The sequence below is a fragment of the Pseudonaja textilis genome, chromosome 4 (assembly GCF_049901715.1).
Source record: "Pseudonaja textilis isolate UNSWEBS1 chromosome 4, rPseTex1.2, whole genome shotgun sequence".
Lineage (NCBI taxonomy): Eukaryota > Metazoa > Chordata > Lepidosauria > Squamata > Elapidae > Pseudonaja > Pseudonaja textilis.
This window is the reverse complement of record NC_141993.1, coordinates 2,135,154-2,159,343: the sequence shown is the minus strand read 5'-3', so window position 1 is coordinate 2,159,343 and position 24,190 is coordinate 2,135,154. Positions and strand designations below refer to the sequence as shown.

The following is a 24,190-nucleotide window of genomic DNA, read 5'->3' as shown; positions in this document are numbered from 1 at the left end:
GAGATACTATCTGTCCTGAGATCCACAGGGCAGTTTGTCTGATTAATTGGTGTTTGGTTGCTGTATGGTTCTGTATCAGTGGTGGTATTCTACCGGTTCGATCCAGTTCTGCCGAGCCAGTAGCAGTGATGAGCAGCGGGGACTGAACCAGTTCTCTCCACCGTTCTGCTGTTGGGCCCACCCACCCGCCTGGGCTCCCAGACTCGCCTTAATCCTCTGAATTTGAAATGCAGCAGCTTTGCGTGGCACAGAAGAATCCTGCGTGGCAGTTGCTGAAGCAACCGGGATCGTGCAGGCTTGCAGGAGATGAATTAGAACACCTCTGTGCCTGCGCAAACACCTCTGCGCCTGCACAAAGTGTGCGTTTGGTGCACGGGCGCACGCAGAGTGTGTGCATGCGTGCAAAGTGCACCCACCAAGCCATGCCCACCGAACCGGTGGTAAAAATGTTTGAATCCCACCACTGTTCTGTATGGTGTAATACAGAAAGGTGTGAAGCAAAGACACATTGCACCCTCATTGGTAAAATGCTGCTATTCCAGCTAGAAAAAACGACAATAACATTGCTACACACTTAAGAGTTCATCCATACCACCTCCTTATCCCAGCTGAAGGCACCCACTTGCCCTTTGCCAATGGCATGTCTGTGCCACTTCATTTCAGTTTCATTGTCAGTCCACTGGTAAGGCAGCCTGACCATTGCTTTACAGAATCCGGTGTGGAAGTGGTGTTTGCCATGCTACACCAGGACATTCAACACAGATACTGTAGGTCGCATGAAGGAGATGGCTTGAGATGATGCCATCAGGGTTAGGGATTTGCTTAGCTCCAATTGGTCCAGCAAGTCTGCTGTGGAATCAGCCACTTTTGTCTGGGATTTTAGGATGGTGTTCCTGGAGTATATGTGCAATACCCCATCACATATTGTCTGTGATGGTGGCTTTCCCTATAGACATTTGAATTTCAACTACTGCTCATCGTTCTCACCACACCTTGCAAAGTTAGAACAGCAGGAGTGGGCATCAAAATTTAAAGCAGCAGGAATCTCTCCTGGTTCTGGAACACCAAGGTAGCTAGGTACACAAGCTCCTTCTGAGATGAAGCTATAATCAAATTCATATTAGTTTAGCAACATCCAAGATACCATGTTTTCCAAAAGGCTTGTGTCTCACAAGAGGCAACTTGTGGAAATGAAATTGTGCAACTGCGTTTCAAGTTACACAAACCTGGAAGTCTTAAACTGTGTCATATTTAAGGCTTAGAGAAGTGTCACAACTATCCTCAGCTTCTTTTAGAACGGAACATTCCACGGGCAATTCTGAAGTTATTTGAACGGTAGTCTTTAATTAAACAATCCTACGGCTCTCAGATCGGCTTAAGTTTCATTTGCGCAACCTAAAGTTCTTCAGACAGCTTTTCTGTGATGCAAGGCAGATGTCCAACACAGCCCTGTTTCTGAAATTTAGAGGGTTACGTTATTTTCAAATTCATGTGAATAATTTCTTAGAGATCTTATACGATGTCAGATCAGAGCAATACATGACTACAGCAGGAATTGCACCTATAAGAGCCAGGAGAACAAACAATGTTTTTTTACTTTTATTACAGTTCAATCAAGGCAGAGAACAAATACCCTCAACTCAAGCTGTTTTCCAGCCAAACATAAGAGATTTGGCAGATCTAGAAGGACAAGCTTTCTTTTTGGAGGGAGAAGTACTATAGATCTCACTTTTGCATTACCATTTTTTTCATCATTGTATTTTCCTGCCATCATTTCTTCACCAGGAATGTCTGGCTAATTCTTATTTATTCAATTTTGAGGAAAATTTTCTGAGTCTTTTTAAGCCCTCTACTTCTCCAAGTAACGTTGAAGTAACATCAACTCTTTGCTGTGACTTCAACTCAGCACATCCCTTGGGAAAACAAGGTCCTTCCTATGAACAACTGTGGCCTCCCCTTGCCCTGTCATTCTGTCCTGACCCCTGCTCTGCTGTCATTGTCCTTATGAGAATCATTGGACTCAGCCAGGTATTTGCTGACATTAGGCAGGTCTGAAGCCATCCTTTACTCTCCGTCTACTAGGGTAAGGCAGAGGTTGCCTCAGGCCCTGACCATTGTGAAATCATATCATATATGCAACTAGAACATCAGGCTATTGATATTTCCACTTGGCTGGCCAATTCCTTATGACTAGAAACTATGAAGTAGCTTATAGCACGTGGGTCGGTTTTCTGCTCATTTCCCTGCAAGGTGTATTTCTATTCTTGTTGGTTTATACGGCATAGAAGACGAATTCCAGATTCTATTTCCAGAGGAGGGAAACCCACTATATTGCTCTTCAGGTACCTGTATGTAAATATGTAACCTAATACCTTTCCCAGACTCTTCTTAAATAATAACATTCTCATTTCCTTCCACGCAGTTCATAGGATTTACTTTCTGGTTCCCTATTCATAATCACTGCTCTTCACTGAATTTCTTCTATTTTAAGTTGGCCTTACGATGTGATGTCCAGAACTTGGGATATTATTCAAAGTGGAGCTGGCCAAATGCAGTGCAGAAATTGAACCACAAGGCACCCCTATTTTCTCTCCAGTTTGAGAAGGTACCTTTGTTCTTGGAGTACAATTTTTGAGCCAACTATGACTCTGTTTAATTATTGTGCCATCTAACCCACACTTAACTAATTTGCCAAGCTGTTCAGAATGGGCCTCTTAGAAATGCTTAGCACAGTAAAGGAGAGGCCTACTCAGCATTCCAAAAGCTTTTAATTCCACCCTACCCTTAATACTTGCTGAGATCAACAGCACAAGGATATATAAGACAAAGGTCAAATTAAGAAAACATGGGATGCTGAACCAAAATATGTGACTTTATTGAACAGTGGGTGTCTATGTAGGTTAAAAAGAAGTTTTGAACAGAATTCCTACAGAAAGATGTTAGTATTAATATGGGAACTCGTGAGCAGCAGGGCCAATCTCATCCAGCCTGAGAGGTTATATCAAAATGGTGCATCTCCAGAAAGAGGAAGTCAGAGATCATTGGGGGATAGAAATACTCCTTCTGCAGCTACAGCTATGCATGTGAACGTTTTAAGGGTGAACATGATTTCAGTGACATCAGCCAGGCCATACTATAATGGTATGTGGGAAAGACCTTGGGAGACAGGAGGAAGACCTATAACCAGGTCAGTGGTCTGATAGGAGGCAACTCAGTCCACAGGTGGAAGCATTAGCAACCCTTTCAGAAGGGATTTTCCGTAGTTTTTCAGAGATGAGAAAGACTTTCAGTCTTGCAAGATCCTTTTAATGAAACCTTATAAAAAGTAGGATCTGTTCATTTGGGGTGCTTTTTATCTGGACTACCTCAAAAAGCTATCCACATGCTGTGTGTGAATGCCTGGGATAATTCCTCTTCTTTAGAATCCTGAATTGATCAACCTTCTCCATTTGAAAGAAATCAGGTTCAAAACTTTCCAACAAGAGTGAAATATGTTCTCTCTCTTTTTTTTTTTTTGGCTAACTTAACCTATTTATTGTTTTCCTGTATTCACACTACTAACTAAATATATCCACTTTCTGGATTGGAACTATACATTAAACCATAAACTTCCCCAATGGATCAGGTTCACCCAACATGCTCAGCCACAAGAAAGCCTGATTGATCAGCATGTTATATAAATGTACCTGCTAGATCTTTAGTTGGGTTCAGTGGCTGGTCTAAAGTCAATCTCAGTCACTCCCTTTAAGAACGTTAAATGTCTCTCTCTTTCTCTTTGAACTATCTCAATAAGCCAAGAAAGTTTTTTCACAGACGTTTTAAATCTGATTGCTATCAGTTTGTGGAGTAATTCCTAAGGCTGCCTTTTCCAGTCTTAGTATCAGTTAGATATCAGAGCATTCTTTGCAACAAACATGCCCTGTTAGAGAATTCTGGGAATTTAGAGCTCACCAAGTGTAGCCTCTAAGGTCTTAACATCCAAATTTAAAACAAGCTAGAAAATGAAACAAATAGATGGCATTTCTTTAAATGAAAGGTAATTGAAAACATTTGTCAGTATCACCCACAGTCGATACAAGTGGGAAAGATTTGATTTTCTCCAGTTATTTTATGGTTTGTTGAGTAAGCAGATTGCACTCCAAATCTGTGGTGTTGCAGAATAAATCTTCCTCCAGATTCTTTTTCTCTGCAATCTTAGGCAAATGAACTTGAGTGATACATGAACTCGGGACTGTCTATTGCCCAATTCCAATGTACGTATTTAGTTAGAAGCTTTGAGGTTGGCACCACACCCCTGGTGTAGGACCTGAACTGGAATAATTTAGCTTAGGCTAATTTCCCATGTTCCAGGAAATGTCTTTTGCAAATGACAAAAGCCTTTAACTAAACCAAAGCTTAATTAAATCCATAAAAAAATCACTTTATGCACAACTGAATGCAGGTGAATAATCCATATAAATATTTTTTGAAAGAAAATTCCACCCTCTAAGATTATTTTTACTGCTCTCAAGTTCCTACAAAATGTCAGAAACATTGTCTGTGGCTCTGCTTGTCTAACAGCATCTAACCAAACCATCACCTTTAAATTCAGTATAAACCCTAAACCAAGAGTCATAAAGCCCATAGCATTATAGTTACCTAAGTGAGAGACTTTACTTATTTGATTTAGAATCTTTGCTATAGGTCAGCATTTTCTCAACCTTTTAAACATTTTAAAATGTGTGGGCTTCAAGAATTCCTAACAAGCATCTCAAAATGAGCAAGTTTGAGAAACATTTTATATATACTCAAAAAAATAAAGGGAACACCTAAACAACACAATGTAACTCCAAGTCAATCACACTTCTGTGAAATCAAACTGTCTACTTAGGTAGCAACACTGATTGACAATCAATTTCACATGCTGTTGTGCAAATGGAAGAGACAACAGGTGGAAAGCATAGGCAGTTAGCAAGACATCCCCAATAAAGGAATGGTTCTGCAGGTGGTGACCACAGACCACTTCTCAGTTCCTATGCTTTCTGGCTGATCGTTTGGTCACTTTTGAATGCTGGCGGTGCTTTCACTCTTGCGGTAGCATGAGATGGAGTCTACAACCTACACAAGTGGCTCAGGTAGTGCAGCTCATCCAGGATGGCACATCAGTGCGAGCTGTGGCAAGAAGGTTTGCTGTGTCTGCTCGCATAGTGTCCAGAGCGTGGAGGCGCTACCAGGAGACATACCAGTACATCAGGAGATGTGGAGGAGGTGGTAGGAGGGCAACAACCCAGCATCAGGACCGCTACCTCCACCGTTGTGCAAGGAGGGACAGGAGGAGCACTGCCAGAGCCCTGAAAAATGACCTCCAGCAGGCCACAAATGTGCATGTGGCTGCTCAAACGGTCAGAAACAGATTCCATGAGGGTGGTATGAGTGTAACTCCAAATCCAGACCTCCATGGGTTGCTAAATTTGATTTCCATTGATAATTTTTGTGTGATTTTGTTGTCAGCACATTCAATTGTCCATCTAATCCTGCTTTCCAGGGCCCAGCCAGATATTTTAGGGAAGTAGAGTAACAGAGAATGGTGATATCTTATCCTTTCCTGTTCTTTTGACTTCTATTCTCATGACTAATTAAGTAAGAAAAAGAAAGAAAAGAGGTCAAATGGAAAGGCTAAAAGAAAAGAAAATAGAAAAGAAAAAGCTACAATAAGTAGCTTTTTTTACAGAAGTTGTAAGCACAATTATAAACGTTCTCTTATAACATGCCTCTCTCTTTTTTGATAATCAGGTCTAACCATCAAATTATAAGTCATAAGTTCATTTATTACTGACTGGAAACTCCTTATAGACTTTTTAAGTGAAAAAGAAAAAAAAGTATTCTTTTTTTCTCTTGATCAAAGAAGTTAAGTCTATCTCAGCAAGTTCCATCTTTTTTTACCAGCCATTCCCCCATCTTTCCATATTTGTGTATAAAATAATCTTGCTGCAATTGTCATGTACAAAAACAAGACAATGTACCTTGAGTTGTCACCTTGAGTTGTCTATGAAAAAATACTGCAAATACTGTACAAAAAATAATGTATATTTCAATCCTTTCAGCCACATTTTTCCTATTGTTCCATCAGCCCCCTTTATCATAAATTCTTTCACTAGTAATTCTGCCAGTAAAAGTGCATACTATAATCAGGTTCATCATTTGTATACAATTCTGTTTCAAACTTAGTCTCACAACCTTCAAAACAAATTCTTTTGCCTATTTTTAAATCTAATAATTGTAGATAAGAGAACCACTGACAACTATGTCCCTCTGCCATCAGTTGTTCTCTTGATTTTATCTGGTATTTCCTTTCACAGAATTCTAGCATGTCACAATAAGAAAGTCATTTTTGTTTGCTTATTATTTTTCAACCTTAAAATGCTTCTTGGCTGAGAACCATAGAGGTGTTTCTAGGCACAGCCCAAGTTTATTCCATATTATTCAATATGGCACATATAATCAATTTTAAAAATCCACATTAACCTTGACTTTGTTGTACCAGAAATATCCATGCCCCCCAAATCTCAGGTTGTGTCCTTTTCATTACAAAAAAAATAGTTTCTCAGCAGCACCAAACAAGTTCATTCAAACCAATTAGCAAAATACAACTTCAAAGGGGTAAACTTAATTGGATAAACTCATCATCATTCCTTTGCATCTTGTATCACCTTTTATTTGACTCATGGCTTTTTTAAAATTCCTTTCACACAAATTTAGACACGTCCTTCTGCCATTGTTTAATCCTTTTTGTTTCTCACAGGGTTTTGGTAGATCTCCATCAATAATGATTTGTGCTTCCTGTGAAGTGTAAACAATCTTATTCATTTTCAACCTTGAACAAGGAAGTTCAAATTCTGCACCTGCTCCAAATATTCTAAATTGTTGAAAACATTTCTAAGATTGTTCCTTTAGGTAAACATCCACATTGATCCTATGAATAAATCCTGGCAAAATTATTTTCTCTCAGCTTAAATAGTTACAAATAACTTGCTGTCATTATTCAATAATGATTTTGATCTATGGTTTCTTGTTAAAGTCAAATCTTGCCCTTCTTTACGTATGTGTTTTGTTGATCTCTTTCCAGCTCTCTGGCATCTTTCCTCCCTGTAAGGAAAGTTCATCATATTCTATAAAGTCATCCTCAAAATATTTATAATCCGTCTGGTACAGGCACCTTTCCTAATTTAATGTTTTTATAACTTCAGATTTGCCTGTGTTCCTTGGTAATCCTTGGTAAATTGTTTCTTTAGGTATTCATCTATTTTCTCTAGTAAGATGTCACTTCTTTTATGTATAAATTGAGAGTAATATTAATGGATGTTTTTTGTACAGCTGCATTATCCATTAATAGTTTATTTCCCTCATGTAATTTGAATACCTTCTTTTTTCGTTTTGTATTTTACATGCTAGCTACTTCCATGGTTTGCCAACTCAATTTTTTGCCGTGTATAACTCATTTTTATTTCCATTTTTCTTACTTTTAACATAGGTAATTGCTATTGTAATAGTTTGATTTATTGAGAAATAACTTCTCTGGAGATTTCTTTAGTTCTTCTTTTCTGTTATTCAAAATAGTTTGTTTTCATTTCTTAAGTTCATTATTGTATTGTATAAAATAACCCCCAATAAAAGCTTTACTTGCATCCCAAACCTATTCTTAAATCAATACATTTGTTATTTTTTTAAAAAAAACATTTTATTTTTACAAACCTCCACTATTGCTTCTATTAACACAAGTAATCCATAATGAAGTTGAAAGTTTAAAAAAATCAATATTAGTAACATCTGGCTCAGTATCATCCCTATCATTTTCCTATTGTCTCAACCTTCTGATGAGGTTTCTGTGTAAACTTCTGACATCTATATTTGACTGTCCTCCAATTCTTCTTTGAATTTTTCTAGAAATCCCCTCACCTGCTGGACAGCATTTAGTCATAACCTCTGCTGTTTGAAAGTAAAAACCACTTAGTTTGCTCTCATTGGGGTCTTTTTCTGCTTTAATCTCAATTTTAAAAAAACTTTTTTTCTTTTACACAAAATTATAATAGGAATTTTAAAAGAACCTTCTTTATTATTTATCTTCACTCTTGTATTAAAACGTAGCCATAGAATTTGATCCCATGTCTTCTTCCTGACAAAGTGCACCAAAACACCAAGACAAAGTGCACCTTGGAGCATCCCTTGGCCTTGCAAAATTATATAGTTCATCAAGTTCTGCATCAGTATCCTCCTTTTCCCAATCCAAAAAAATTTCCAAGTCTTTAATAATCTTTTCTCTAGCTTCATCAGAATCCTCTGAGATTGCTATAAATCTCAGATAAAATTCCTTCTCTCTCAATTCCAATAGAGCTAGATTATTTCTTCTACAGAGTTTTTCATTTTATTAACTTCTTTAATCGCCTCTTCTTTACAAGTCTTTCATCCTTTTTTTTTTCCAAAAGCCATAATAGAAGATCCTAGTGATGATTTATGGTGAATTAGATGTCCTGTAGGACTGGGGACAGCAATGCAGGAAAAATATGCAACTAGATCAGTAGAGATCAGCAGACACAGTATTTCTGGATATTGTGAGATCCCAGGCTTACACTCTGTCAGCTTCTCCTTTTTTTTATGTGGTTGGATCATGAGGGATTTCAACCACAACCATAATTGTAGCCAATGGTACAGTGTCTCATTTCTTAACCACTTTGAGATATATGGTAATTAAGCTAACGAGAAATTTTCTAATTCCAAGATAAGATTCCACTTGGTGAGTTACAATTATTTCCAGATTACAATGGGATAAAGAAGAAAAGAGATTTTAAGAACTTCTTTTTGTATAAAGCTTAATAAGGAATCAGTATAAGAAAGTTTAAAAAAAGATAAAAGGGACATTTATTTTGAAATATTTTTTGTGTGTGAAAGTGCTTTTAAACAAATTAGAATTAAAATAGACAAATGAACCAGACCTTTATGGGAATGTTTTTTGTTTATTATTAACAAGTGCAAACAATTGGTGAATTTTACAAAACAAAATATAATGGTAATATGAGCCAGACTGTGATGTTGATTGTAACTATGATGATATTGATTGTGATGATGCTGACTGTAACATTAGAGTGCCATTAGAGATGAAAATATTAAAGGCACAGGAAGAACAAAAGAGAAAGAAAAGGGGAAGCTTGCCTTTTCTTTTCCCCTTGTTTAAGACACTTTCCTTTTTGGATTATAATATTATAACGACAATCAGAAAAGTGGTGAGAATGGAGGGGAGGAGAGGATTACTAGAGCCACCTATAGGGAAAATAATTACAGCAGATTTGGTTCAGAAAATGGTTCGGGAATTGAGAAATAAATTAGCTGAATCACTTGATGCTAAACTGACTAAATCACTTGAGAACAGAAATAATCTACTACTACATATATCAGCAAGCATGCAACATACAAGTCATTCTTTTGCACATAAAAAAAGCTTCAGCTATAAAAAAAAAAACCTTTAGTGCATACATTTTTTTTAAATCTTTGAGCATGTTCTTAACCAGATGCACTTCACTGCTATAGAGCGACCAGCATCTTTACATGACAACCCCCGTCTTGCCATCTCAGAATCCTGCGGACAAGTCTTGATAAGGACAAGCAGCAATGACAGGAGGACATGGAGGAAGGGAGCTCCCATTTGTCGAGCACCAACTATCAACCACTACTACAGGACTGATCTTCTGCCTTCCCATTCAGTATACACATTTTCTCAATTTCTAATAGTTTTCAGAACCGCTATGTAGAAGTCCAACTTCTAATTTTCTACCAGAAAAAGAAGAGAGCTTCAACAGCACCGGAGCTAAGGAGAAGGGGAAATGACTATAAGCCAATCATGAGTTGTTACTCATTCTAAGAAAGGAATTTTCTACTTGGATACCAGTCTGTCCTTTCAATCTTCCTAAATCCTCTTCCAACCAAGAACGCATGGATTGGGATGTTTTATCAGCTGCTAAGGAGAGAGACAGAAAACGGAGAAGAGAGAAAGAAACTTTTGCAGAGAAGGAGTCGAAAAGACATAGAAAAGCAGCTTCCAAGGTCGGGGTCGGGGTCGGGGGTGGACTTTTGCCATATGCCTTGAATATATTGGTTCAAAAGACAATACTTAAGCATCCTGAACACATTGCTTGGTAGTTATGTGGCTGTGCAAAACATTTGAAAGGGGGCTTTGCAAAATGAATTATCCATTCTCAAAGCATGAAGCAGCTGCAATACAGCTTAGTTTGGCTGTTCTGAGGGGCAACCCTGACTGTTCACATCTCATGTATGCACAGAAAGCCCATCTCATTCTACTATCAGCCAAGCCAAGCAGCTGTGTATACACACACCTGAGCAGAGAACCAGGAAAAACCTTCAAAACTGTGGTACCTGGCCTTTCAGAGGACACAGCTGCTTTAATGTTTCACTTGTGCCAATGCACTTTGCGAAGCCCCCTCCCCTGTTTCATGCTTTGCACAGTCCTAATAGCTAGTAAACAGATCAAATATATGACTAGGTTGTTGGAAAAAGGAGAAAAGAAAGGTCAGGGAAAACAATTTTCAGCCAGTCTTGTGGCTTCCATCACCAGTCCGAATTTTTCGAGCCAAGATGCTCTCCTTGGCCACTTTCTTGCAGTTACTGGCCAAGCCAAGAAAGCACATAAGATCAATAAAACCAGTAGTGAAATTCCACCGCCAGCCATATTCACTTGTTGAGTAATCAAAGGGGAAAGTATGATGGTAATTATGGAAGCCTTCCCCTAAAGAGAGAGAGAAAAAAAAAACAAGAAAGAAATGGTAAGAAACAAAGCCCATTTTCCCCTCCTTTCCCTAGGACAGTGATGGCGAACCTATGGCACGCGTGCCGCAGGTAGCACACAGAGCCATTTGTGCCGGCACGTGAGGCCGCAGGCAAACTTACCTCACTGCACATGCGCACACCTCACAGCTGATTTTCGGCTGGTTTGAGGCCTTTTTCGGCCCCCAGGCTTGAGGAAAGCCTCTGCAGCCTGAAAAATAGGCCCGTTTCATCACTTTCTGTATTTCCGGAAATACCGGAAGTGAGGAAACGGGCCTATTTTTCAGGCTGCATTCCTCAAGTCCGGGAGGCCGAAAAAGGCCTCAAACAGGCCAAAAACCAGCTGGGAGGCGCAGTGCAGGTAAGGGGGTGGGGGATTGCGTGCGCATGTGCAGGGGCGTGGGGCGCACGCATTGCCTTCTGGGTGCTGGCATGCAAGCGCACAAGCACACGCACAATTTTTGCCACAGGAGCCCAAAAGTTTAGCCACCAACGCCCTAAGGAGAAGCCTTTGGGAAGTAGCCAACTCTGCTCAGTATTTCCATTCTTGTGACATAGGAAATGCATTTATTAGAAACTGGAATATATTACAGCTTCCTGCATTGTAGTTATTTATTCACAACATTTACTAGCTCCTCTTCATTATAAAATGTTGCTAAAGCCAGGGGAGTAGCATCCTACACCATTTAAAAGAAAAGCAAAACAAAAGATGGTAACAACCACAGCAACAACTCATCCAAAACCCTGAGCAGGAAAGGAAGATGGTGGTTTGTGCGAAAAGCTTACACTTCTGAACAAAGAGGGAGTTTTGCAATTTGGAAAAATGTCTCTTGTTTTCCCAGAAGAAAGCAATCCCCAGGCAGCACCACCAAAAGCACAGTGTTGCGATGGGAGCAAAGGGTTTTCTGATTTCCTCATCACCGTTTTAGGCCTTCCTGAGATTTGCACCAGTGATACCCTTCTACTGTTGCATCTATTGTTGCCCTACTGCCACCATTAACTTTAACTAATTAATTAACTAAGCATTAATACAGATTTAAACAGTTCATCTTTTATGCATAGCACCACAGCACTAACTGGGTTAAGCGTGATTCTTTTTCAGTCAGTTTTAAGTGGTGACTTACTCCTGGAATTATGATTAGAACATAGAATCACAGGGCTGGAAAAGACCTCAGAGAGGTCTATCTAGTCCACCCCCAGCTCAAGGCAGGAAACCTTATACCCTCCTGGTCAAATGATTGGTCCAGTCTATTCTTGAAAACGCCAGTGATTGAGTTTTCAATTCCAGGAGGCAAGCTGTTCCACTGGTTAATTGTTCTGTCAGAAAATCTCTCCTTATTTCTAGATTGGATCTCTCTTTAACGATCTTCTACCCATTACTTCTTGTCCTGCCCTCACTGAAAGCAAGATTTCCACTGCCAGATTTACATATGTTCACAATAAAATTTTGATATCAAATCTATGTTTCTTTTTTAAAAAAAAAAAAGTCCAAACTCAGGAAACCTCTAGCTCATAAATCTTCCTCTGTTTCCAGGAAAGCTCCCCTCTCCCCAAGCTCAGGTAAGGAACTGATTGGGGGCGGGGGCGGGGGAAACGGGCAGGGCCTGTTATCTGAAAGCTTTCCTAAAAGCCTCTATTTCTATCAGCGGAGGCTGTGTTACAACCAAATCCCCCCTGGATGATGCTGAGAAAAAAGGAGCTTATGTCTACCTTCTTTTAAAACCATCTCACAACATCCAAGGATCACTGTGGCACCAAAGACTGCTTGAAGGCCAGCTGCTGCACACCAGAAGGGAATTTTCAAAGGGGATGAGAGGAAGGAAGAGAGCTCTCGCCGTGTTACCATCCCTGCTTTCCAATGCTTGAGGGGAAAAAAAGTCCGTCCAATATTTTATTTTGGGCAGGGCAAAACCTTAAAATCTAGATAAGCTTTTTAAGGCTCTCCTTTCAGCTTTTAAAACAACTCCACCTTGAATTGGATCCATTTTTCTCGTTTCTTGCTGAAACAGACTTAGCCTGCTTAAGCCACTCATTTCATCACAGAAGCCAACCTGCCTATTCCAAGGACGTGAAGTCCCTTAGCCTGAGTGAAATGCTGAACGGGAATTACTTGAAAAGGCTGTAAACGGAATAGGTGATCTTCTCCAATAATGTCATCTACCCACCCCTCACACTAAAACAGGACTTTAACATATCATCCACTGGGCAGGATTCAGATCTGTATTTCCAATCTGGAGGAAATCATAAATCTTTCTCTTGGCTCCATTGGAAAAAGGCTCTGCAGATGAAAAAAGCCCTTGGTCACAATGGAGAATCTTTTAAAACCTGCCACTGTGTGAGAGGAGGCCGAACTATCCAAGCAATCAAGGGAAGGAAGGATTAGGTCTTTCCCATCCTTTCTAGAGTGCTCTTGATCTACATGAGGTCCCTGATGGAGAATAAATTAAAACCAGAGCTGAAGCACACAATCAATCCCATCTCATGGCACCTGGCAGGCTTCTTACACCTTACGTACCCAAAGCTCCAAAGACCACAAAGTGATTTTCTCTGGGGTTGATGTGGCGATCATATGGCCGATTGCCGTACATGTGTGCCACACTGTTCACCAGCCAACTGGCGTTGAGGGTTGACGTGTAGCGGAGAATAGTCAACAGGAAGCTGGTGAGAAAGGTTTCTCCCCAAAAATACCAAGGGACAAAGGAAGGAAGCACAAAGCACAGGAGGACCACCGAGATCTTGTAATGCCTGAGAAGAAAAAACGATGTATTATATCAAAGAATGAAGCAGCATGGAAATCATAGCAGCGCTCTAATTTCTACATTTTCAGTTAAGAAACTATTTGCGATACTGCTCTGGATGGCAAAAATTAGCATCTAGTAGCACCTTTTCCAATTAACAAATTTTATTAAAAGGCATAAACTTTCATGCTACCAGATTTCTGATTTTTTTTTTTTTTTTGCCACTATGCAGTAACACAGCTTTCCTCTCCAAGACTGATAAGTTTCATTCAAAAGCGGTGAAGGTTGAAGTTCAAAATTATGATTGTAAATAATCTGAAATCCTGTCCTTGGACTCATGGAGTTGAACACTGTCATGATAATATGTTGAACATCCTGGAAATTAGAGGTTTAATTTTGGTTGATCGCTTTCTAAACTGATAAATTATCTTGATGTATATACAACTGTGATATACTGTAGGAAATGGAAAATATGCAGCAAATAAAAAGAATAATTCAACAGAAGAATTATAATGGCTCAGACATTTTAGTCTCTAGTCAAGCAATAAATATTTGTGCTCAATTACCAATTCAACAGCAATTGCAGTAGATAATGAAAAGAATTCAGCTGACATTATAATTTAGTCACCGCCAAGAACTTTTCCCAGATCCCTTTCAGTTCCTATGCCTGCAATAACCTCTTGCTCACCTCCTCTGGAACATCACAACTTGGTCAGCTTTCAGGTCGGACAAGTCCAGCTTCTGTCCTTTTTCAATGACATCTGGGTGTTTGCGGACCAACAACCAGCCAATATGAGCAAAGAAAAAGCCACGTTTTGCATTGTGGGGATCCGCATCCGTCTCAGAGAATTTGTGGTGCACACGGTGGTCTCTGGCCCACTCATAAATATCATTCTAGATGAAGCACAAAGAGAATAAATTGAACAATGTTTAAAAGTGGAACGGACTTACTTCCTGCCTATCCCCAAAGAAGAAGGAAGAAGGAAAAAATATGTTTATTAATTCTTTACTCTATGGTAAACAAAAAGTATTTTGGTTTTTAATTTTTAACTTTTTATTCTATTTTGTTTTTTGAACTTATAAACTTTTATTGTATTGGAAGCTGCCCAGAGCCACTGTACAGAGAGATGGGCGACATAGAAATCCAATGAACAATAATTTGCATTTGACCTCACAGGATGATTTTGGCTGAGAGTTGGTGACATTTGAGACAGCAATGGCTGGAAGTCTTCAGCAGCCATGTTTTGTTCACATACTCAGACAAAATAGTTTTGAAGATTGGCATGAATTCTGATGGAATGTAAATGATAGTTTATAGCTAGCCCTGAGCCTAAATTAATTAAAAACTGAGTGAGCAAAACAAAATGCAAACTAGAAAATTGTTTATAACATTACAGCAGAAAGTTTTCATGTTCTGCATGGATGCAAAGTTCTGTATGGAATTCCAGGGCCGTGCAGCTGGTCTGCCATACTTCCTACCTGAAAAGCCATGGAGTTGATTATGGCCAAGAATATTCGAAGAGGTAAACTAGCTTTGTAAGACCGGTGACTCCAAAGCCGATGTGCTCCAGCTGTAACTCCAAGACCAGCCAATATGAAGCACAAAAAAGCTGTAGAAGAAAAAGGGGAGGGAGAAAACTGTCAAGAGCATATAATTGATATCTTAGTAAAAGTCAGGTATAGCTTCTATCACCCCAGAAAGATCCAATTAAAAAACTATCACTGTAACGAAGGGGCCATTTATACATCTGGGACTGAGAGAAAGTGTAGAAATCTAGGCTATCTTCAAACCCCAGTTGGCTCTTTAGGATCGTCATCAAGGAAATCCCTAATAACTAGATAAGAGCTATTCAAAAGCAAAATTGTAGGTGGCCAGATTTCCCATTTCAAAATGAAGATTCCCTGAATATATTACACTTTCATTACTTTATTATTCTCAAAGATAGAGGCAGACTTCATATGTATGTGAGTAATATGGAGACACACCTGAATTGATGACAACCATTTCTGGTCGCTTTTCAAAGCTCTTCCAGGAAAAGTCATTATACTTGTCATTATTTCCCGCAATGATTACATAGGCTATTCCCAGAGCTAGTTTCCTAGAGTGTTCTCAGATTCATTCTTGATAAACTGAAATGATGCCACTGGGATATCTTTTATCTTCCCAGAAGAAACATTTAATAAGACAATCTACATAATATGGCACCTTGAACATGAACCCTTGCAGTACATTTTTCAGGGAAATGACTTAGAACTGCATCTTGTTCATTTCAAAAGGTCTTTTGTGAGAACTCAACTTCTGCTTCCATTATAGGAAAAAAGAGTGCTACATAAATAGGAAATAAAAGGAAGAACATTTGGTTGGGCTATTATTCCCAAATCTTGCCTATATCTTAGAAGTCAACCTTTAAGTAGAAAATTGTTGCCTTAAATTCCATTCTGAACATATTGGCCATGATTCCCTCCTAGCAATCTGTACTGGATTTTCAAATATTCTCCAGATCTTGTGGTATATTTTCATAGTCAAACTCCTTGTACTTCGTATCAAGTACAGTGTGGTGAAATGGTCAGCTATTGTTGTGAAAGAAGGGATAATGGATGCTCAGTTATGACTACTAATTCCAGTTGACTGTACATCCTCTATTATAAAGGGCAGCCCTTTATTTCAGAAAACTGTTTTTTAGATTTTGCTCTTGAATTGTAGGCATAGTTATAAACACATATTTTATCCTTATGAACCTCTTTCAGATTTGCCCCTTTGTCGGGTTTGCCCTTTATTTTTTTCCCATGAAATATGGCCGTTATAGTATTAGACCCTGATGAAGACATCAGAAAGAACGGAGGATCAGAAAGAGGATCTGTCAAAAATTGTTAGGGGCGAGAGGGTGGGAAAGCATCGATATTTTGGAAACGTGTCTACCGTAAGTCTCGGGAGAAGTCTATAGATGCTATGTTTGCACAGGGTGCAGGCAACAGGAGAGCGAAAGACCCGGTTTGGAAGACTGAGCTGAGGTCTAAAAACTAAAACAAAGATACATGGGTGGAACTTTTGCTCAAGGATCTCCTTCCCCCTCCAGCTGGCAAGGGCCATTCCCTCCAATCCATCCTCTCTCCTCTCAATGTCTCTGTCTTCCGATTCCATACGCACATTAAAAACACAGCAGGCTTTGTTCCCTCCCTGTCCTTGCAATGCCTGCTAGTCTCTGCGTTCCACTCCTGCTCTGATGTTGCATTCTTTCTCTGCCCGATGAATTCTCTAATTCGCCATTCCCCTCTTCCTTGATACCCCTAAATGCAGCCTCTTCGTCTTTCAGATCCTCCTAAGTTACTTCCATTTCTCTGTCAGTTTCCATATCTCTGTCAATCAATGTAGTTTCCTTCTCCTACTTTTTACTTTTACCGAATAATGTAAAATGTAAAAATAAGATTACCAAACTGTTGGCCACCTGGATTGCCTTTTGATCAGAAATGTTCAAATATTCAAAGCACAGGGTCATTTTCCATGGATACAGTTATGACTGTGGGTGTCTGCTGGCTGTTTTTAATGCATGTCAACAGAGCTCAGACTTGGAGCAGCCAAGGAAAAAAGAACCAGCCTTAACTGAACGTTCGACTATTCTTGCCAGTGATATAAAAAAATTATAAAGGAGAAAATAGATAGGCTGACTTTCTATCTAGCCCTGTATTTAGAATGCTACATGGAGTCAAAGAAGGTTGCAATTAAGATATTCTATACCATTATGACTGTTTTAATTTCTACTTCTCAAGTAAATTCATTCATTTCTCAGTTTGAATTGGCTTTTGATCAATTGTCCAAACACATAACTAGATGGAATTTCTTCAGTTGGTTCATGTGCTATTCACTCCTATCCAATGTACCCCCGACTTCCTCCCTGTACTTTGATCTTCAGGGGACAAAATGAAAAAGTGGGGGTGGAAGGAAAGCCCTGGAAGGTTTTCTTCAACTCTATCTCAAGTGGGTTGTACCCCTTCCACCTGGACAGGCTTTCATCAGAACATGCCCTTATACCCACCCCCCCTTCTGCATTCCCTCCTTGGCTATCCTTTTAAAAAATCTGAATAAATTGATTAGCATTACTAGTTATATTTACTGTTTGCCTGTTGATTATATGACACATTAAACTGCTAAAATATAAAATGAAAAATGTATGTATTATATCTTCTTCTTTATATGTAGTTATGTATTTATTTATACAAATATTTATATGCCGCCAACACTCCAGACTCCTGGGAGACTGCACATCTCACCAGTGAGAAATACCATACTTGCATTTTAGATAACCTCTGTTTAAAATCAGATCATTTAAGAACTGCCCTCTGAAAACATGAGTACAATGCTCTGAGTGGAGAGGAACATCATCGCAGACAGCAAGTCTTTTCTTTGTCCGCTCCCTCAACTAACACTTTCTCCCAACCAACATAAGTTTATAAAACTTGGGCGAAGCACTTCTCCATTGAGACATTTTAGGGAGCAGGTTTTCAAAAATGATTTTTAAAAGACAAATCACAAACATTTATGCCTCTATTTTAGTCTCCGACCACCTTCTGAAGAACTTAGGATGGTTTATCAGCTGGGAAACAGTATTTCATGAATCATTTAACTACCTTCCTTATCCTAGGAAGGATGCTGGATACTTTCCAGAATTATCCTGGAATATTCTATTCTGAACGCCTGATTTCTTGCAGTGAACCCCGAAGGAAATATGAATCAAATCACTGGAATGTTTGCTTGGTTATTGACTATGGCCCTCCAGATGTTGATAATATTATATCCAAGAGAAATAGGGAAACAGTAGTCTATGTGATGGTCCATATTGATCAGCAGGCATTATTCAAGGTCCCCTTCTTAAACTCTACATAGTAGGCCTAGTTTTCTTGCACATAGCAAAATCCAAAGCACTGAATATTTCTTACGAAGTTGGATATGTTTTTGAATTTAGAGCATTCACGTGACTGCCCAGAGCAGCCTGTTTCTAAATTCATATGGCTGTGACCCTCCCTCGGTATATTGGGGAGATGTTCAGAGGTCAGAAGAGAGGACAGTAACTAATTGAAAACAGCAGAAGCCTACGTACCAAAGACAATAAGTTGTCCCATTTTTAGACAACCATTTTTGTCCAGGATGGTATAAAAACTCCTGCCTTGGGCTGGGGGTGGATTAAAAGACTTCCAAGATCCCTTAGAGTCCTAGGTAAATAAAGGTAGTTTTAGCTTACCCCACGCCAAAGTGAGTAGCTTTGCAGACGGTATGAACGAGATGGCATACAGGGCAGTTAGATGGAGAAGAGACATGAGAATAATGTTCCTCCAAACGTATATTTTTGCAGGCTTAGGACCCTCTTTCTCATGATAAGTCTCATCAAAAATGTCATCTGTCATCTCTCTTTCTGAATCCATTTGCTCATAAATGGGACGGACTTTTTCCGAATGAGTTACACCATTCTGGGTAATGTGAGTAAAGGCAGGCATGGTAGAAAAGTCTGGAGTAATCTGGCAAATAAAGAAAACAAACAAAGTTACACACAAAGTCCTGCGTTGACCAAAACCCAATAATATCCTCCTCTTTTCTAGGTTCTTCATTTAAACTCTTAAAAGTTGGCACTTGTTTACAAAGCAATGAAATGCTTGCATCTTGTATGGCTAGACAAGGATGGGCAATTTTTGTTCTGTTAAATAAATAAAAGGGCACTGTTTGCATTATAACTTACAGAGTTTGCTAGATACCCAACAGTAATTGCAAATAAAGCTCTATAAGATAAAAACTTTTGAGGAGGGTGGGGCTTGAGCAGCAGCAAAAAGACGGTTTTCTTGGGGCTCCGAGAAAGCCACCGATACCCCCATGGCTAGACGGTCCCAGTGGACCCGAACCGTCCTGGTGAGACGGTAAGCAGAAGGAATGCATCCTGACGATCCCAGGGACATCGCAAAGTCCCGGGTAGATCCAGGAAAGCTCTACAGTCCTGCAGCGGTGGGAAGTAGCCATTTATCACGAGCCGCTAAGTAGCTGTGCCAGCCTCGGAACGGAAGAGGAAAAGAAAGAAAGAAGATGGTATGTCGGTTCGGGTGAGAAATTTTTATTTTAAAAATAAATAAATAAAGGAGTACACCAAATAAAAGAATTATTAAAGAAAGGCAGAAGACAGAAAAGTTAAGGATAGCGGCGAATGGCAAGGAACTATCAATTTTATTTGGATTTTTTATTCTTTGGGGGGAAGGATTACTTTGTCTTGCTTTTTTTGCTTAAAGGAGGTTTGGACAATGTAGGTCTTCAGGTTTTCTATGCAGAATGGCTACACATTTGTAGCAGATAAATATCCAAAAATCTGAAACGCAGTATTTTAACTCCAATTTGCTCCTTAATATGCATAGCAGAAATCAAATCTAAGGTATAAAGAAACTGAAGAAGCAAATCCCACTGAAATCAACTTCTCGGCCACATTGTAGTTTTATTTATTAAAGTTGCGTGCAAGTTGCAGCAAAGAAATCCAAATGGTATATCCTCAGTAATATACATCAGCCTCCTTCTAATTTAACCAGGAGTTGGCCAGTTGTATAATAAATACTATTATATTGGCTTAGTTGATATCCACAAGTTGAGCTGGATATGGGTTTATCAAAGTGATAAACTCTTGGCTGGAAATTATGGTACCATGATTTCCAGGAAGACCAGTACTAAGGTGGATGGACGGTGGATGGATGGTGATGGTTGCATAATTGGAATATCTGATGAGTCTTAAATTAGGATCAATCAAGCCAGATAAGAAAGGACAAAAACAAGTCAAAAAAAAAGGCCAAAAGGTAACTGGATTTTCTTGTTTTTTTTCTTTTGAAAACATTTCGCTTCTCATCCAAGAAGCTTCTTCAGTTCTAACTTTTTCAATGGGAAAAAAAAAAGAGAAAGTTCAGTTGCCTTTTCGAAAAAGCACCTTTCAGACAACCATGATCTACATGATTGTGAATTTCCATAGACATTAGATCAAAAAAAGCACTGACAGACTCCACAAATGTGCCTATGAAGTCAGTAGGTGTTGAAGACAAGACTTCCTCTTTTATCACCTGACTAGAGAAACCTTTGTTTCTGTACTTATTATTTTTATTCACTTCAATTGATACCTCACTTCAAAACATTAAGACAAGTTTTTTTAAAAAATAATAATAATTAATTTGCTTGTGAACAGTTGAGCCTAGAAGAATGCTGCCATAAGCCTCTCAGAGTCATTCAGATGGGCAGCTATGGAAGCTGAATGGATGAATGAATGAATATGAAAAAAGAATGTCTCTCCTCACATTATTGTTAGATATTGAAATGAGATGCAGAAGTTACTATTCATCAGATCAAGCAGAAAAGGGATGTTAGATTGCATCAAGCTGGCTTGGGAAGAAGATGAAAACAAACATTAATCTCTCAGCTTTAAGTTAAAATTATAGAGAAAACTATTTCCATCCAAAGCAAGAAGCAGAATTCTTTGCAAGTAGAAAACCAGAAAGGTTGTATTTAGGTTGACTTTGTTTTAACAAACTGGAGAAAATGTACTATATTACATGTAAAGGGAAATTAAATTTGAATTAATCAGGACTACAAACCAGTGCTTTTCAAACTTGGCAACTTTAAGATGTAGGGATTTCAACTCCCAGAATTCCTCAACCAGCATGCTGGGAGTTGAGGTGAACACATCTTAAAATTGCCAGTCTGAAAAAGGGTGTTCTACACATTTATCTGGAGGGAAGCCCCATGGAATTCAACAGGTCTTACTTTTGGACACACAGAGTAACTGATTCTTTAGAGAAACTTTATTGATCTAGTCATTTGAGCATATCAAAAATATAAAACTAATACACTAAATTATGCCCAGGGCTGTTGGGAAACCGCATTCATTGCCAGCCTTCTTCCTTTGCTTTGCTTCTTTCTGGCTGTCATGAGTAAGGGGTGTGTGTGTGTGTGTGTGTGTGTGTGTGTGTGTGTAAGGGGAAAATGTATGGGAAGTGACCTGAAAGTTTTTACAAACTAATATTGTATAAACTGAGGAGGGCTTCTATTTCTTGCTTAGCTTTCTCTTCTCAACTGCAAACCTTTATCTGAGTAAGCCAAGGTCAACTAATCATCACCACCTGAAGATGTCCACATGGTGAAGTTCACAACTTTTAATTGGAAGAACCGTTTGAACTATTGGGGGTGGGAACGTTTCAATCCCTTGATATATGTGACGTACGTGCCTATTTCCTCAGATTCAGAATTCTCTTGTTGCTACCACTTGATTTCCAGCAAAAGATATCTTTTCTCTAATTATAAGAGTCTATGTATTTCTTTCTTGGATTTTGAACGGAACACCAGCTGACATTCATCTTTAAGAGACAGTAAAGTGTTGTTATTCGGAAAAGATGAGTGATGCTATGTAACTACACGGTACTGTAGTTTAAAATTTTAGACTGGATCCTTTTTTGCCCCAAGGCCTCCTTCAGGTCAGGAAAACTGGTGCCAGTGCTGGGCGTGGTCAAATGAAAGGGAGAAAACTCAGTCTCCACACCTAGCAGGTGAACAGGCTGTTCTCCCTTCTCAGCAAAGGTAGCAGGGCTGGGGCAAAGCCTCAGAGGGCCAAACAGAAAGGTTTAGCCGTCTATTTTCAGTTCAGGGGACATAGTTGCTGGTTGTAGCAACGAGCAACATGGGCACCACTTTACTCTTGCCCGTTTCTCTTTGGCACAGGGATGTCATTAAGAAAGAGCCTGGCTTCTCAAGCTTGTCTTAGATTTAAACGATCAGGGGTCTTACTTTAATTATAAGATTCTGGTCTAATGTGATTTAAAAAAAAAAAAAAAAATCCTAGCCATAAACCCCAGGGCACAATGCAAGTCTTCTTGGTAAGGATGTGGCCATTCTCACGTGGGGCTGCGGGCTGCGGGCTCCCTCAGTGGGCCACACTTCAGAAATTCAAGGTAGCCTTTTCCTCTTTTCCTTTCCCCTGAGATTTCTTTGCAAACGGTCAGGAGGCAGCTGGGAAAAGCAGGGCGAGTAACCAATTCTTCGACACTCCCCCCCCCCCCACCCCAGTAAAACGCTACGACGCGCCAAGAAGGGCCGACGCCGGAGCATCCTCAACGGGCAGGCCCTCCAAGGGGGCTGGTGGGCACCCACCCACCCACCCAGCCTGGCAGCTTCCCAAAAAGAAAACCAGCGCCTGCCTCACCCCGCGCAGCCCCCTCCCAGCAATAGCGTCAGATCGGCCCGGGGAGAGGGGAGAGCCCCTCCCCGCTGCGGCGTGGATTCACCCTCGGGGAGCCGGGCGCCTTTGCCCAGCCACTGCGAAGGCAAAGCCCGGCGGCAAACATCCTTCCGCTGGGAAAAGGACACTCGCCGGGGGGGGGGGGGGGGGGGGTCTGCAATGGAGACACCTGCGCCCCCGTTCCCCGCCCGTCGCCTGCGGGCGGAGGGGAGTCGGGGGAGTCGGGGTGGGGGGGGCGCTGTCTCTGGAAGGCTCCGGGGCGGCCCGAGACGATGGGCGCGGAGAAAAAGGGGCTCCCCTCGCCGGCTAGGCACCCAAGGGAAAGGCAGATACCTCGTCCTGCAAAAACTGCGAAGGCGTCGAAAGGGCCCCGGTCGGCAGGCGCAGCTGGAGCTCCTTCGCCCGGAACGGCGGCGAGAGGAGGCGCGGCTCTTTTCTTTCTTTCTTCTTTTTTTTTCCGGCTTTCCCCGCAGCCCCCTCGGTCCTCGCCTGGGATGCCGGGTGCGGAGCCTGCGCTTAATGCTCTCCCTTCCTTCCTTCCCCAAGGAATTTAAACGGCCGGCCACGACCTACAGTAACCCGCCGCTTGGCTGGCTGCTATCCCGCGCGACCTTGGGCAAGGAAAGGGGCGGCGGAGCAGGGATGCTGCGCGTGCCGGGCGGGTGGTTGCCGGGGGCGGGGGGCGGTAGCCGGTGACGCTGCCACGGGGGGCGGGGGCGGGCGGGCGTCGATTGGCTGGCGGGACTTTGGTGCCACCGGTGCCTCCTCGGCATTGGCTGCCCGCAATCTGCTGTTGGACGGCGGCGCGGTCCCCGGCTCTTCCCCGCGCTTCTCCCCTGGCTGGCTCAACCCCCGCGACCGGGCTGGAAGGGAGTGGCGGGGGTGGGGGGAGTGGCGGGTTGGGGGGGGGCGCGCGCGCACGCGGGAATGCGGCTTCGCACAACGACGGGTGGAAGGCGCCGGAGCTTCCATACTCGGCCTTCCCGCCACCCCCCGAGCCCCTTTTTTTCCCCGGAGGCGTTTGTCGCAGACCCCGGGACCTTGCCGGAATCCCACGCCAAGCCCCGGGGGAACGAGGGGCACTGGGGGGACGCCCGAGTCAGGTGCTCCGAGGCAGCAGAGCGCCCCCCCGTCCCCCATCTCAGCGTTGCCTGGCTTGGGGGAGCAAAACACTCAGCCGCGCAGGATTCAGCGCACGTCTTGCGCGCCCCCCGCCCGAAACTCGGATGGCCTGAGTGAAGCGCGTCCTGGTTGCCTTAGCGGCCTCCCCGGCTACCTCCAGCTGGTTCCCGAGACCCGCAGCCATTTTCGTGCTATTGTAAACAATGAGATCGGGGTTTTTTGGTCACTCTGCAATGGTTGCGGGGGGGGGCGGGAGGCGTGCGGTTACACTGGAAG

At 41.2% G+C, this 24,190-nt stretch overlaps 1 protein-coding gene across 1 annotated transcript; it reads right to left on the bottom strand.

The window, feature by feature from the left end:
- Window positions 1-8,970: 8,970 nt before the first annotated feature.
- On the bottom strand, window positions 8,971-23,756 carry SCD (stearoyl-CoA desaturase). The gene is made up of 6 exons (XM_026714496.2): window positions 23,126-23,756; window positions 18,788-19,061; window positions 15,030-15,160; window positions 14,239-14,444; window positions 13,328-13,557; window positions 8,971-10,774 (listed from the first exon to the last, which is right to left on the bottom strand). The coding sequence occupies exons 2-6, from the start codon at window positions 19,038-19,040 to the stop codon at window positions 10,575-10,577; spliced, it is 1,020 nt and encodes a 339-aa protein (XP_026570281.1). The 5' UTR covers window positions 19,041-19,061; window positions 23,126-23,756; the 3' UTR covers window positions 8,971-10,574.
- Between the last annotated feature and the right edge of the window lie 434 nt (window positions 23,757-24,190).

Excerpts from the sequence above, each read along its gene's own strand:
- SCD (XM_026714496.2), bottom strand. The coding sequence starts at position 19,040 with ATGCCTGCCTTTACTCACATTACCCAGAATGGTGTAACTCATTCGGAA. Across the intron at positions 14,445-15,029 it reads TCAACTCCATGGCTTTTCAG|AATGATATTTATGAGTGGGC; the intron begins GTAGGAAGTATG and ends TGCTTCATCTAG. Across the intron at positions 10,775-13,327 it reads TGTGGTCTTTGGAGCTTTGG|GGGAAGGCTTCCATAATTAC; the intron begins GTACGTAAGGTG and ends CTCTCTCTTTAG.